At 40.3% G+C, this 16660-nt stretch overlaps 1 protein-coding gene and 1 long non-coding RNA gene across 12 annotated transcripts in view; one reads left to right on the forward strand and one right to left on the reverse strand.

Annotated features, from left to right (window-relative positions):
- The window catches only part of pde4dip (phosphodiesterase 4D interacting protein), a 170594-nt gene that overhangs the window by 87439 nt on the left and 66495 nt on the right, over nucleotides 1–16660 (reverse strand). For 7 of the 11 annotated variants that reach the window (XM_055005964.1, XM_055005960.1, XM_055005989.1 and 4 more), the window contains 2 exons: nucleotides 4692–4802; nucleotides 2810–2886 (listed from right to left, as the gene is read on the reverse strand). In XM_055005964.1, the coding sequence (XP_054861939.1) occupies nucleotides 2810–2886; nucleotides 4692–4802 (188 nt within the window). The remainder of the gene's footprint in view (nucleotides 1–2809; nucleotides 2887–4691; nucleotides 4803–16660) is intronic. The other 4 variants (XM_055005976.1, XM_055005984.1, XM_055005959.1 and 1 more) reach the window with 1 other exon arrangement.
- On the forward strand, nucleotides 7552–8878 carry LOC129347776 (uncharacterized). Its single transcript, XR_008600024.1, has 2 exons — nucleotides 7552–8121; nucleotides 8220–8878. It is a non-coding gene; the product is annotated as an uncharacterized LOC129347776 (long non-coding RNA).

Raw genomic sequence — 16660 nt, forward strand, 5'->3', positions numbered from 1 at the left:
GTGCAGCAGGTGAACCACACTGTACAGCAGTAGTTCAGTAGGCTGTCAGTGGTGGAGTGATAGAAGTTTATGAGCAGCTTTTGGGGGAGATGAGCTTGATGGAGCTTCCTGAGGAACTATAGTCTCCGTTGGGCCCTCCCCACCTGGTGTGTAATGTAAGTGGACCATGTGAAGTCTGCAGAGATGTGGACCGTGAGGAACCTGAAGCTCTCCACCCTCTCTACCTTCTCTCCGTCAATGTAGAGGGCGGAGTGCTCAGTGCACTTTGATTGTCTAAAGTCCAAGACCATCTCCTTGGTCTTTCCAGTGCTGAGGTTCAGGTTGTTGTGATGACACCATTGTTGCATATGCTGGACCCCCTCCCTGTAGGCTGATTCATCATTGTCTCTAATAAGTCCTATGATGGTGGTGTAACCAGCAAACTTGACGATGGTGTTGCTGGAGTGAACAGGAGAGCAGTCGTGTGTGAATAGAGAGTAGAGGAGGGGGCTGAGGACACACCCCTGAGGAGTACCGGTGTTCAGGATGAGAGTGGAGGAGATGTGGTCTCTGATCCTGACGTTCTGGGGTCTGTTGCTTAGGAAGTCCAATATCCAGGAGCACAGTGAGCTGCTGAGCCCAAGGTTGCTCAACTTCATAATCAGTTTGTGAGGGAGAACTGTATTGAAGGCGGAACTGAAATCTACAAACAGCATCCTCACATAGGTGTTACTCCCTTCCAGGTGTGTGAGGGCTGTGTGGAGAGATGCGATGATGGCGTATTCCATTGACCTGTTTGCCCTATATGCAAACTGATGTGGATCGAGGTCAGCAGGAATAGCAGCCTAAATATGGAGTGATATGAGTCTTTCAAAGCCCTTGGTTATGATGGGGGTTAGAGCAACAGGGCGATAGTCATTCTCACTGTGCTCTTCTTGGCCACAAGGACAATGGTCGCTGTCTTAAGGCAGATGGGGACTGCAGACCATCTTTAACCTCTCGCTACTGCGAGAGGTTAAAGATGGTGGTGAAAACCTCTGCCAGCTGTTTTGCACATGACTTGAGCACTCTTCCTGTGACACCGTCTGGACCCGGTGCTTTTCTCATGTTGACTCTGCTGAGGGTGGCTCTGACCTGATGCTGCTGCAGCTGGATGGGGGTGTCGTCCCTCTCTGGAAGAGCAGTGAAGGTGTGGGCCTGTCCATTGTGTTGGTCAAAATGAGTGAAGATCTGGTTCAGAGTGTCCAGTAGGGTGCTGTCTGTGGAGTCTGACATTGCCTGACCATCCTTATAGCCGGTGAGTCTCTTGACTCCCTGCCACATGTTCCGGGTGTTGTTGTTGTCAAAGTGTTCCTCAATACGCTGTTTGTATTTGCGCTTGACCATTTTGTTGCCTTTCTGCAGGGACCACTGTGCCTCTTTATAAGCCTGTTGATCTCCTGACTTGAAGGCAGCCTCCCGCTCTCTCAGCAGGGCATGCACCTCACTGTTAAACCACGGCTTTTGGTTTGGGAACACTTTGACAGTCTTTGTTGACGTTACACTCTCAGAGCAGAAGGTGATGTAGGAGAGCACAGCAGATGTGTGACTCTCCAGGTCTGCCCCTTCTGCAAATATCCCCCAGTCTGTGGTCTCAAAACAATCCTGCAGGGCTCAGGTGGCTTCTTCAGTCCATACACAAATTCTTTTTGATGATGGTCTTTGACTGCAGATCTTAGGGTTATAAGCAGGAATCAGGGAAAGAGAGAGAAGATCTGAGAGTCCAAGGTGTGGCAGGGGGATGGATTTGTAGGCATCTGGAATGTTTGTCTAGACCTGGTCCAGGATGTTACTTTCCCTAGTTGGAAAACTCACATTTTTAAAGAATCTTGGCAGTACTGATTTCAGGTTGGCATGATTATAGTCTCCTGCCGCAACACAGTCCGGGTGCGCCGATAGCTGCTGGTTTATGGAATGTTGTAGTGTATCCATAGCAACCTTAGCATTAACTTGCAGCGGCACATAAACTGCAGCTATGATGGCCGATGTGAGCTCTCCTGGTAAATAAAAAGGTCTAAACTGTACCATCAGATACTCTACATCTGGACAGCAGTGAATGTCTTTAACTGTGGTGTTGGTGCACCAGTTGTTGTTCACATAAACACACAGTCCTCCACCACGTCTCTTATCGGATACACTTGTTCTGTCCGCTCTGAAGTTAGCGTGGCCTGCTAGCTCAGTTGTGGCATGCGGGATGAGAGAGTCCAGCCAACTCTTTGTTATTTTAATACACCTTGGTTTAGTCTGTTACCATGATAATACTTGCTATTTAGCACTAAATGCAAAGTACAGATGAGGCTGATGGGAATGTCAGTAAGTCTGCAAGAATGCCTCACTAACAGGGGCTAGAGGTTGAATGGTTCATAATTCAGAAACACAACAACCACAAGGCTCCTTTACTCTCTAAATCCTCTCCCTTTAGTACGAACCCGCAGTAGGATCCTACCCCCCCCACCGCCTCACCTCTTCATCGTCCAGCCCAGAACACAGAGCCACTTCAAAAGCATTTCAGTGCTTAGTCCATACATTGCATTCCTTAGAGCTTAGTCCATGTTGTGATAGCTAGGTGAGCCTACAGGCCCCCAAGCTCACACATGAAGAGAGGCTGTCAGGTTCTGACAGCACTTGGCACTAATATAGAGTCATGCGGATTCATGGGAAATAAACTAGCAATGAAAGGGGGTGGTTCATTCTCAGGATTCTCCAAATGCATTTCTACAAATCTGTGCAGCACAAGCAGCTCAGTATTTGAAAGCATGGTGGTTACTGCAGGAAGAAGTCAAATACTTACAGTGCTTTGTCCAAAAGTTGTTGTTTCTCCTCAAGCTCTTTTTTCAGGCTCTCAACTTCAACCTTCAATTCGATGTTCTGAAAGATATTCATTAAGCAGAACAATAAAAGGTTACAGATAGGAAGTAAAGTGATTTTTCTGTCTTATAAATTAAATTTCATGTTTTTGGAAAATGACAAAATTACAGGTGTTGACTAGATTAGACACAGCCAATACTAGTTTTTAAGTGGCAGGTAGTTTATCAATTTGGATGCTTCATGGTACCTTGTAAATTAATTTGTGAAATTAAGCAAGCAACCTATAGGTTACTTTAACATATGAAGAAATGAGACTCTTACTGACACAAGTTAGTTCAGGTCACAGTTTTCACAAAAGAAATTTGACCTGAATACAATTTAATTAGTGATTTAGGCTTAGCTAACCAGTGACACAGGTACCCCCAAATCTTTACAGTTCCACTTCATCCTTAAGCAGAGAAATGGCTCTATTTTTCATTTGAACTTCTGTTCAGTATACATAGCAGCAAGATGCTACCCAACACTAAATCAGTTCATAAGTCTCACATGCCAACCCATATCTCAGGGAGCTTAGTAGGTCTATAAATAGGCAGTGGTGACAGGACCACCTGTTGCATCTGTCTCCTCTCAAAACCCCGAGAGTCACATTTACCAACCCCCTATCACTGATTCACTTTGAGCTATTACTAAAAGCAGCAACAAACTGGACCAAACTGGCTATTACTCCACTCACGTGCAGGTATTGGACTTCACTGATGATTTATTTTTCTGTACATCAGTCTGGAATTACATATCAGTGCTCCTGGCTGAACCTTATGTTCATGTGCAGTGGGTTTGATTACTGACACACTGACAAAGAACACATTTCACAACTTTAGTGTTGCTACTTATAAGTGAAAGACCACTCACGTGCAACATGTTAACATGCATATAGCTTGCACACGTGAAATCAGACCAGTACTGTAAATGCACAGTGTGCACGTAAACATGCAAACTGAGTGGAGGTTCTTGAGCAAACATAATATGGGTAGTTGTAGATGATTGAAAACAGGTCAGACTTTTAATATGGGGGCTAACAGCCATTCTTTTGGCAGTCATGTGAATCTCTTTAAATACACTGCACAGTTTCCACAGTGAACTGAAATCTTATTTTTCATTATTAAACAAGTTCACCATTTTCAAATTATTGTGCTTCCTTTTGCAGGACCATAGTAGTGAGGACTAATTTCAGTAAACAGGGTCTGCTGGGTCAGTTCAGAAAATGCATTCATCTATGTAAACTAAAGAAGAGAATAAGGAAAGATTGCAAATGCAATTCAGATTACAAAATGCTTGTGCTACAGAATGTAGTCTTTTAGAGACTTATTCAAGTCTTTAAAAGGCTTTTTAAAGTTCTCATCATCACCAGAGCAATCACAATGACACCGCAACAGCTATGTACATACAAAACAAGCCTTCCCAAGTCAGATTCTTTTGTCTTTGATAAGGCACTTAGAAATCTAACTTAAATTTGTTAGTTCAGCACTTGAGTAATGTACTCATTTACAATTAACCACATTTTGATTTTTTTCTGCTTTTTTTCCCTGCTTTTGGTGTTTTTGTGACCATGCTGATCTGACAGCATTGAAACAACTGTAGTATCTAAATCAGTCTCATAGGCAGGAGTGTATGACTGCTTGTTTCAATAACTGTTGCAGAGTACAAACCTGCCGTCAACACGAGATACGGTGAAGCGCAAACCTGTGTAGCTCTGCAGAGCACATAATTCAAGAAAAACATTAAGTTCACGCAAACACTGATGTTTTTGAATAACTCCATAAACATGTCTCACAGTTAAATTTTCACAAAGATTGTGATTCTCTAACCTTCTTGAGCACATCATCACCGCTCTCTTCAAAATTAAGCTGGAATGTTTCCTCCAGGAAGTAGATCCTGAGCTTCAGGCTGAAGTTCTCCTTCTTCAGGTCATTCAGATGCTGTGAGATAGTGCGGTAACCAGGGACACTAGAGTTAGACATGATAAAAGGTTGCTGTTTTGCAGGGGACACTGCAGCCCCCCATTTAGTACGGCATAATATGTGAAAATACAGGGCTGCAAAAGCTGTCTGAAAAATCTAACTATTGTGTTGATAATGCACAACACAAATCAGGTTCTCTGCTCTTTCGTGTTGTTACACATCAACAGGCAGAAACAAGAACAGAATACTAGTCAAAACATAAAGGGGGCATGAGCTCCTCTCAGGGTGGATTTGGTACTGGAGCCAAAGGAATGCTACACAGGCAAGCAGCAGGGGATTATGGGTGCTGGGTGGAAACGAAAGGATGTTTCCTTTTTTACCATGAAGAAGACATGCCAAGAATGTGAGACAGCGTATGCATGTATGCATGTGTGTGTGTGTGTGTGTGTGTGTGTGTGTGTGTGTGTGTGTGTGTGTGTGTGTGTGTGTGTGTGTGTGTGTGCACTTGTGTTCCACTGCAGCAGCAGCCATCGGCATCGTTGCACACTCACCAAGTGTGGCCCTCAATACCAACAAGGCACATTTTGGAAATTTGTACTTCCTAGTTTGATTAGGTGTTCATACTTGACTCCAAGAGAGCCCTGCACAAGAATTCCAATGTTCCAAGACTGTCTGTTTGCTCAAATGGCAAATAAAAATCTTGAATTTTTTTCCGGTCCTCTCTTGGTCATGCTTTAAATCATGGTAAAATCATGATTACAACCTTCTGATGAAGGTTTAGAATTTTTGCCAAGTGGGGGACTGGCAGGTGTGTGTGTGTGTGTAAATACACACACACCACAGCAGGTATTTCAATGACCCATTCACATACTTCTGACACTCCTCTATTGTTTGAATGGCTTGCTGCAGGGAGCCTTTGGGGCTGTAGAGGGGCTTTTTTTTTTTTTTAACACATTACTTACTGAGGGAACCGGTCTCTTTTGACATGATTTAAGTCTTTTTGGTAAATGTTAATGTTAATCCATGTTCTAACTAGCTTCAAATTTCACATGACATTATAATCAAGGCTTACATTTAGATACATTTTCATAGTTAATACAGATGTGTTTCTTTCTTTCTTTCTTTTTAAAAAAAAAAAGATCAGCCCGAAAACACCCTGATCACGTCTCACTGGAACAGATTTTCAGCCAATCTGACTTGTTTCTACAATTGGTTTATTATAGAATGTGTGTTGATACATATGAGGAGAAACAAAGGTCCCTATTTCTACTTTGTGAAAAGAAAGAAGTCCCGTATTTGATGGGACATAAGGACATGGGGTCCCACTTAGATAACACTGAGTGATGTAAACAATCCACAATTACCGTAATTGGTATGAAAGTAGTGAACGAAAACTGTGGGTGAAAAATGGATAAAAATAATGATCTAAAGTTAATAGAATTAAAAAATTATACTTTAATGATCATCAAAACATGACTGGTCCTTGTGTCCCACCCCCCACCTCTCTATCTCTACCTCTACACCTCTATCTCTACCCCTCTACCTCTTCCCCTCTACCTCTATCCCTCTATCTGTATCCCTCTATCTCTACCTCTACCCCTCCATCTCTATCCCTCTACCTCTTCCCCTCTACCTCCATCCCTCTATCTCTACCTCTCTACCTCTTCTGTCCCTCTCAACCCGCCCGGCCAGCAGGCAGATGGGTCCCCCCACATTAGAGCCGGGTTCTGCTTTAGGTTTTTTTCCCTGTTAAAAGGGTGCTTTCCTTGCCACTGTCGCCTTTTGGCTTGCTCTGGGGGTCAGGCATATGGGTTCTGTAAAGCGTCTCGAGACAATTTGACTGTAATTGGCGCTATATAAATAAAATTAAATTGAATTGAATTGAATTGACTGAGCTTGTAAATGAAAGTTGCCTGTATGTTTCAAGATGTGTTTTGAGGTAGATAAACAATGGAAGTAGATTTGCAGTGTATTGCATTCCGCCACTGTCTAATTGACTGGCAGCCCATAATTTTGAGACTGTAGGGTGGATATTTAACAGGCTATTTACTGAAAAAGTAAAGTCTTTGTCACGGCCACAGCCTGAGGCTGTGGTCAGTTGCAGTACTCTCTCCTCCTCTGGCCCTGTTCTCTCCCTCTCTCGCGCTCTCTCGCAGGATTCTTTTTTGTGGACAAGAAGGATAAGACTCTCCACCCTTGTATTGACTACTGTGGCCTCAATGATATTACAATCAAGAATTCCTATCCTCTGCCCCTAATTAATTCGGCGTTTACTCCTTTACAAGGAGCCCAAATTTTCACTCAGCTTGACCTTACAAATCCATACCATCTAATCCGGATTAAGCACGGAGATGAGTGGAAGACGGTTTTTAACACCCCATTAGGGCATTTTGAATATTTAATTATGCCTTTCTGCCTCACCAACGCCCCAGCCGTTTTCCAAAATCTCATTAATGACGTGCTTCGAGACATGCTGGGCAGATTTGTTTTTGTATATCTTGATGATATCCTGATTTTTTTTCTAAAAATTTGGAAGAACATGTGGGCCATGTCCGACAAGTCCTCGAGTGGTTATTGAAGAATCAGCTTTTTGTTAAAGCAGAAAAATGCGAGTGTCATGCTTCCACTGTCTCCTTTTTCGGCTACATAATTTCACCTCGACAGATAAAGATGGATCCGGAAAAGCTCTTAGCGGTTCGGGATTGGCCCACCCCTGAAAATCGCAAGCAGCTACAAAGGTTCCTGGGTTTTGCCAACTTTTATTGAAGATTTATTCATAACTATAGTAAAGTGGCAGCCTCTTTAACTTCCACCCTAAAGAACTTCCAATGGTCCCCTGACGCTGATGCAGCCACCGCCCAGGATGATCAATGATGCTCCCGCATATACCGTCTGACAGTTAGTGGATGTGCGTTGGGCGGGGGCGGGGGGTCCAGTTCTTAATAAACTGGAAAGGTTATGGCCTGGAGGAGAGAAGTTGGGTGGAGACAGATTCTGGATGCTACACTCATCAGGGACTTCTATCGTAGGCATCCGGATCGATTTCGTCGGGCACCTGGAGGTGCAGGTAGAAGGGGGGTACTGTCATGGCCACAGCCTGAGGCTGTGGTCAGTTGCAGTTCTCTCTCTCTCTCTCTCTCTCGCTCTCTCTCTCTCTCTCTCTCTCTCTCTCTCTCTGGCTCTTAGGTGTGTGTTGGTGCAGAGGTTGGCTGCAGGTGCTGGTAATCAGTGATTGGCAGATTGTGTGCAGGTGGGAGTCATGCAATCAGGCTGCTCCTACGCCTCTACTTAATCAGATGCCACTCTTCTTTTGACGCGGGACCGTGAACAACGACTAGTCAGTGCATTGCACAGTCTAAGTCTTCGCCACTGCTGTTGTATACTTTCAGTAATCCTGTTTTCTTTAGTTTGACTCCTGCCTGCTTCTGTTTCCAGATCTTCTGTCTGGTGCCTCTGCCATCGTTTCCTCTCCAGATCCGTTGTGAGAAACACCTGCTGCTAGCCGAATCTGTGGAGATCCTTACCTCGCCACCTAAGACGCCATGACCACCTAAGCAGATAGAGACATTGAGGAAGCCAGGATTCCCACACCTCCACTTCAGCCACTCCACCGCTGCCATTACATCTGTTTGGGAGGATTCACTATCTGGACTGGTTGAGCCTGGCCTTCCCCTGATTCCGAACTCTGTTATTCTGAAGCCCTCAGTTAAGTCCCTGTTCCTTATTGTTAACCTGTGTTAGTATTTGCAGTCATTCGTATAATTCTTATCCTGTAATATTTTCTGGTTAAGGTTAGTCATGTAAATAGTTTTTCTGGCTCTGGGTTAGTCTTGTTCAGGATTACTGTAGTGTTTATTCTGGTTCTTCTTTGTTTAGTCCTCTGTTTATTTCGGGGATTCCTGCCTTGGTGTTACCAATCGTGGGTTTTCATTTAGGTTTCTTTATTGAGTGTAAATATTCTGCCAGCCCATTAGAGCAGTTCATTCCATACTGAGATTTCAGTTCAGTATTGCTTCCTGTTCCATTTTGTAGTTTCTGGTAAAATTGTAGTTCTTGTTTTCCTGTGTTCTAAATAAAAGTATTCTAAAACTTGATCTGTCTGTAATCTCTTCCCTGCACCTGAGCCTCTGCACTCACATAACAGTCTTAAAATGTTATTTAATACATGTTTTTGTAATATAAAAATGCTCAACCTAAGCAGGTATCCGAACTAGTTTCCAACTTGTAATAAAATTGACGTCAAACCACAATCTGGGGGGAAAAGTATCGTTTCATCAAAGGGAAAAAGAATTGAAGCCAAAACACAATTAAAAATTAACTTTGTCATCCCAAACTTTTACTTGTTTTTGAATTAACAAGTAAAATACTGATTTAAAAACCTTTACTGAACTACTATAATTTTTTAGTCCCAAAAAACTCCTGATCAGTTTTCACAAACACAGGGTTTCGATCAGTTTTTTATTTAATTTGTTTTCTAGAGGATGGTGTGGCCGTGTCCAGACGCCCATGTGACTGCTCTGCATAGACTTTGGGTTTATGTCTTCTTTTTTACTATGTTCACTTTTATAATGTCATTTTCTTTCCCCAGTAGAATAATGCATGACCGTAGCACACTTCTAGGCATAAGAATGCTTATTATAAACAAATTATATATATATATTGTATATATTGTAAATGGCGTGGGGAGAAATAAAGAACTTTATCTTATCTTATTCTAGCTTTTTTTTAACGAAGATGGGACGTGGCCACCTCAGATCCTGCTTGACACTGACGATAATAACACAGACAGCGACACAGAAATGAAGAAGAAAAAAGCTCCAAGGGTGACAAGGTGGTGTTCGGAACACGCTAAAAACTCAGGCCCATCGCCTACCCCTGTCCAGTATCCTTCTTGCTAATGTCCAGTCACGGGGAAACAAGTTGGATGATATCAGCAAGATATGAAAGACTGCGACATTGTCTGCATGACTGAGACATGGCTCACATCTCTGGTGCCAGATCAAGTCATCCGGTCATCTGAGTCTTTTTCTGTGTTCTATAAGGACAGGTCGGAGGAGTCTGGCAAGTCTAAAGATTGTGGAGTTTGTTTCATGGTCAACAGCCACTGGTATAACTCCCAAAGCACGAGAACTCCCTCCCACAGTTGATTTTACAGATTTGGAACATCTAACCATCTTGTGTGTATTCCATCTACCCCAGGAATTCACCTCAGTCATTGTCACAGCGGTATACATCCCACCACAAGAGGACACCGACACTACACTATTGGAGTTACAGGACATACTGTGTTGGCACCTAAACAAACACCCGGACACTGCCCTCATCGTGGCTCGGGATTTTAATAAGGTGAACGTTAGGAAAGTCATGCCAAATTGCCAAAGTGTTTCACCAGAGGGAGCAACACACTGGACCACTACTACACACCATTCAACGAGGGCTATAAAGTGGTTTCTCTGCCTCCACTCAGTGAATTGGACTATGTCGCCATTCCCCTTATGCCAAGGTATAAACAAAGAATGGTACAGAACGAAGGTGTTGTGACAAGGCAGGTAAGGCACTGGAATAACCAATCTGAGGCTATGCTGCAGACTGCTCTGAGTGATGTTGACTGAAAGAATTCTGCAATTTCATTTAGCAGATGCTTTTATCCAAAGCGACGTGTATCTGTTCCAATCCAGCTCCAGTGATATGGACGAATTTATGCAAGTGTTTACAGGCTTCATAGTGAAGCTGGTAGATTATATTGTTTCCATGGTGACGGTTCATATTTTTCTGGAGCAAAAGTCATTGGCTAACAAATCTATCTGCACTGCTCTAAATGCTCATACCGGTCTGCACTTATTTGCACGGTGAGTGCAGACACTGCTCTGGCAAGTGACCTGAAGCTTTCTATGCACAGTTTGAAGTGATCACAGACTCTAACGCTAGCGCAGACTCTAAGAAGGCAGCCAGTCCAGAAGGCATTCCAAGAAGAGTGCTGAATGCTGAAATCCTACGCCGACCTACTAGCTCCAGTGTTCACAATACTGTTCAATCTCTTCCTGAGTTAGTGTGTGGTCCCCACATGCCTGAAGAGAGGAACTACTGTCCATTCCTCATCATATTTTTGATTTTTATTTTATATTTAATTATATATTTTATATCGGCCGATTAATCGGTTATCGGAATTTTTTTCAGCCAAATATTGGAATCGGCATCAGCCTCAAAATAATCCATATCAGTTGGGCCCTACTAAACAGCATGTTGGCCCTCTTGGTGGGAAATTTGAATACAAAAAAAATAAATAAAATAAGACAGAACAGTCGACCAACTTACAGTAATATGCACAAAATGCAGGAAGGAGTTTTCTTGTCACTGAAGCACTTCCAGCTTAAAATACCACATTAACGCAAAGCATGTGTTCATCGAGGATTCTAACATGAACCTTTAAAGGTGTTTAATAAACACCTTAAGTGCACATTATCTTTTTTTCTTGAGTCTGTTTGCCCATGCAAAATGAAACATGATTAATATGGATTAAGAATGAATGATATTTAATCGCGAGTAATCGATATTAATCCACAGCAACCATGTGATTAATCTGATTAAAAAATTTTATCGTTTGACGGCACTAATTAATTTATAAACACGTATATTTCTATTCATAGATTCATCTGTCTGCCAAAATGTATTTGAAATGAAAAACTTTACTTATTGTGTCAAATATTGCTATTTGACAAAAAATGCGATTAATCACAATTAAATAATTACAAAGCCTCTAATTAATTAGATACATTTTAAAAATCGCATCCCACCACTAGTTTTTAGTTTAGAAGCACCAGTATGGTTAGCACTGAAGTTATGAGAATAGAGAGAACCAATGATAACCTTCCTCTGTCAGTACAACAACAAAATACGTTCAGATCTACTTGAAATATTGACATCAAGGTGTTTGTTTTATCCTTTATAAATAATATATTTGTCACTTTATGGGAGAAACTTTGTGGTGAATCTGGATTTCATGATCGAAGGTTCAGATGAACTGCAAAATCTCCATTGACCAAAGTCACTAAAGGTTAGGCATTAAAACGAAGGGCTTAAACTACTGACCAAAACATACACACAGCATGTAACATTTTTTCTCTATCAAGTTTTGAACATTAGGAAACACTGTCTCTCTGCAAGTGAATGACTGACAACCAAGTGTGTGTGTGTCCACCACTAAAATTGCATAGATTTGTTTTTTTGTCTATTTTTAGTGTAAACTTAGTTGTACCAACATTCTTTACCATTTCAAACTATCTTTCCCAACCCTGCAGAGTTTTGCATTAGCAAAGACATACAATGCGTGGCACAAGTTTAACCCTGGAAAAAGGAATGACCCATGTCTCAGTCATTCTAAATCCTTTAATGAAAGGTTCATGAATATCATGAACTAACTTGATTGTTAACTTCAGGGTAGACAAATAAGATTCAAACCATTCACCTTCTCGGACACAGCACTCACCACAATACCCGTACCACTCATGAACTTCCAACTTTAGAATCTTTGAAGAAAATGATGCCATTAGTTCTGAAAAATGCAGGAATTAAAAAAAAAAAAGTACTATCTAATTTTAATACAGTTCAATTTCTATTCAACCTAAAAATAAATAGAAATTATGTACTCCTTTGGCTTCTGATCAACCTTCAATATATTTTTTGTTTCATGTTTAAGTTTCTTTTTTTTTTTGGTTTTTAGTTCAGAGAGGGAGTCAGAGCAGTTGTTCAACTGTATCATTTACTCAGCACTATAACTATAACTATAACTATAACTATAGCACTATAACCCAGAATGCTCTGATCAGAGAACATTCTTATATACAGTGTAAAAAAAGTTCCAACATAAGTTATTATTCATCAGTTTCATTCTGCATTACCTTAATGTTATGTGGTAATTTCTATGTAATATTTTATACTGATAAACTTCCTGTTGCTTCCTTTACTTTCTTTCCGCACTCGATCAGAATGTTCAACCATCTCTCCTGTTTAGCTTCCTCTCTGAAATATCATATTAGTATTCACAATAGTACTGATTAGAGAAAGAATAATTTAGAATCTTTAATCTGACATTGTTTTTTCTAAAATGAATGTCGTAAATGTGCTCATCAGGCCACAACAAACTGTAGTCTTTAAATCAGAATTGCAAATGAAAGGTATACACACACACACACACACACACACACACACACACACACACACACACACACACACACACACACACACACACACACACACACACACACATATACACACACGTATAAATATATATGTATATACATATATATGTGTATATATGTATACATATGTATATGTATATATATGTATATATATGTATATATGTATATGTGTGTATATATATATATACATACATATTTTATTTATATATATATATATATATATATATATATATATATATATATATATATATATATATATATATATATATATATATAAATAAAACATAGATGCCTATATAGAAAAAAGTAGTTGTTACAGCAATGATAAATGCATGCAGTGATTAGTGCATGTAACCAAGCAAAGCGAGTTAAGAACAGCTAAATAAACAAGTAGATCAAAGGACTTTTACATTTGTATATAAGTCTGAGGTGCTTAAATTATTAAAATTTTAGAGTAGCACTTTTTAAAGACTTTGTACAAATTCATTTGCATAAACACACACAGTTAATTTCTAGGCTATGATTTGTACAAAAAAGACTTCTACTGTAGAAATTGCATCTAATGGCTGTTGCAGCAACATTTCAGTATTATGCTGCAAATGCACTAAAGAAGTTACCAAAACTAAACTAGCAGGAATTTTTTTTATGAGCTAAAGGTGAACAGAAAATAAGTCACTGAAGCTCAATTGTTTCATATTTCGAGCATTCATAATTCATGCATTTTAGAAAACTCTTCCCATTCACTTTACTTACTAAACATTGTTTTTGTAGAAAGAAGTCGCAAACTCCCCATCGGCAGGAAATAAAGCAGATAAGGTGCAACAGGATCACTCCAAACTCCCTAGTAGGATTATTAGCATTTGTAAACATATCACAAAACAAGAGAGTCTGACCACAGGGAGGCACCAGTGATCTACCAAAACTCCCAAAATCTCTGCAGAGCCCAGTATGGACTGCAAGGCTCCAGTAACTGTTTACAGAAGTTGCTCTATTTTATACACATCTGCTTATCCTAGGGTCGAAATCTGTCAATAAATGATGTCTTTAAAAATCATTTTCATGTATTATTGACAGATGTATTTTTCTTTACCGATATCCTAAGATATAAACTTGACCTATAAATAAAAACCAAACTAGCTATTAAAAGTAGCTATTTAAATCTAAGAATAGAATATAGCTACTGCGACCACTATAGTGAAAGGAACTAAGGAGACGTAAAAACTAAAAAATCTGCACAAAAGGGAGCAACTTACTAGCCCAAAATGAATTACTAGTATACTATATTTTGAAAAAAAGCAAATTTAGTCTTAAATTTCTTTATAAATTATTATAGATTTTGCTTCACATAAAAGACAAGACAATTATATTGGCAAAGAAGAAACAAAGATATGGACACAATAACCAGAGAAACTGCATCCAAAGTTGTTTAAATCAATCCAACTGGACTTTAAGAAAGTTCCTTGAAGACATTTAACCTCTCATCCAAGAGGCTTCTTCAGTTCAGAACTTTGGATAACCATGACCTGGATGAATGAGAAACTACACAGACAGAGAAACTGCACTTATCTAATTAATGTAACTATAAAAATCTGAAAAAACTTGGGTTGATTAAAACTGCAATGTAGAATAATATACATTATTTCTGTTTATCTATAATATGTCAGAAAATAGTAAGAAATATAGATTACAAGCTCTAAGGGCCTAGCACAGTCCAAATTTTCAGCAATATTCAATTCAATGCAAGAGCTCTTTAGGCAGCTTGACACCTATAGCAATAAATACAAACATAAGTGATAGCTGAAACCTCAAATCCTCTCATCAGAGAGTGTAGAACCAGAAAACGTGGGAAATTACCCTGCATTTCACTACCGTGACTGTTAGATTCTATTACATGAAGACAAACACTCCTCTTCCTGTCATACGTCTATAAATGCCCTGACTGCCCTGCACACCCGTTTGATCATGTTGCCATGCCCTGTCCTTCCACCCTCTTCTACTGCCTCTCTTCTTCCTCTCTCCTCCTCTCAGATAGGGGGATCTGATCCTCAGTGATGCCTTCCCCACACCACAGATGCTTACCTTACCTCAGCATCACATTTATTCTTACTTTCATGCGCATGTCATTGATGGTGTGGTCCTTCCAAGTGAAATACATACATAAAACAGTAGACTCCTTACCGATTTTCATTTTCTACTTAATACATGTTTAACCCTTTGATGCACAGTGTGGGTCAGGAGATACCCATTTTCCATTGGATTTGGGTCACTTTTGACCCATGTTGTGTATCAAAGGGCTAAGAGCTCATCTGTACACTGAGCCCTAGTTACACAACCAAGTAGCCTAACATTGTGCTTGGAGTGTATACAAAGACGTAGATCCTTGTGAGCATCTGAAATGCACTGTATGTACACCCTTGTCATCTGGTTTAGTCAAGGCACTTTGTTTCCAATGAAGCAAATCCTAATGCTACAGCATAAAGTGATAGTGTGTTCTGTCTTTGCATCAATGATTTGTGTTTGTCACTTTCCCACTGCAATGTGATCCAATGCTCCATCAATATATCAATATGATATTTTTACATTTTCTGTTATAGCAGCAGATTGATGTCCAGGGTGTCATAAATACTTATAATGGTGCCTGTCTATAACCAGCAATGCACTATCCACAGCTACTTGTCAGACAGAAATGATAAAATAAATGTGACATCAATATGATGCTGAAGACAACATTTTATGGCAAACTCATTTTGACAGAATTTGAAAGCACAAAGTCACTAATAAAAATAAATCATCAATCATAAATTATTTGAAAAATCAACTTTGTAAGATTTCTGGGTTGCTATCGCCGTGGGATACGTGGTAAAGATGATCAGTGATTGAAGTGGACACACTCACACAAACATTTGAGTAATCTTTTTTTTGACCAAGAGCATTTTTGAGAGGTGCCGTGCCTACACTGAAAATCAAAGTGGAGTTGATGAGAGTTGGAGAAAAAACATCAACTGCAGCAGCTCATCCAGAGGTCATGCAGAGAGAAACAACTGAATTTATTGCAACACAACGTGTCCATGAAATGAAGTCATTCTGATTCACCAGGACTTTTCCAGTGTCAGAGCATAATCCAGTACTAGACAACAAGGGGAAAAAGAAGCATGAGAACACTTTTCCAAGCAGTTTTTGCTCGAACTTCTACACTACGGTGTCCTATTATTTAGATACAAACTCAAATCCCTGTTCTTAGAATGAAAAGGTATTAAGACTTTAAATATCATGAGACAAGGGAGGATCCACATTGAATATGTTCACTGTCCCTTTCCACATTTTCCACAAAGACTGTTCCTTTCTCAGAGATGGTAGGGGGCAACCATAACAGTTTATTAACCCCCATCCTCTGCTTGCTCTTTATGTCAAGAAAGATTTACAAACCAACTCTGTAGCAAAAGGAGTGTAATTGGAAGTTGGCATGTGGAGTGTGTGAGTTTGTCTGTGCTCTGAATTGGCAGAGCACTGCAAGTTTTCCCCCTTTACCGGTAACAGGAGCTCCTTGATGCCAGCCAACTTGACGTTTTCCAGACCTGCTCTCTGGCAGTGCCAAGCCTCTAATGCAATTCTGCAGGGGTATGTCAGATTGTGTTTATTATGCTGCCATGGGCCATGGTAGGCATGATGGTTAAAAAT

This window comes from Amphiprion ocellaris, chromosome 2 (assembly GCF_022539595.1).
Source record: "Amphiprion ocellaris isolate individual 3 ecotype Okinawa chromosome 2, ASM2253959v1, whole genome shotgun sequence".
Classification (NCBI taxonomy): domain Eukaryota; kingdom Metazoa; phylum Chordata; class Actinopteri; family Pomacentridae; genus Amphiprion; species Amphiprion ocellaris.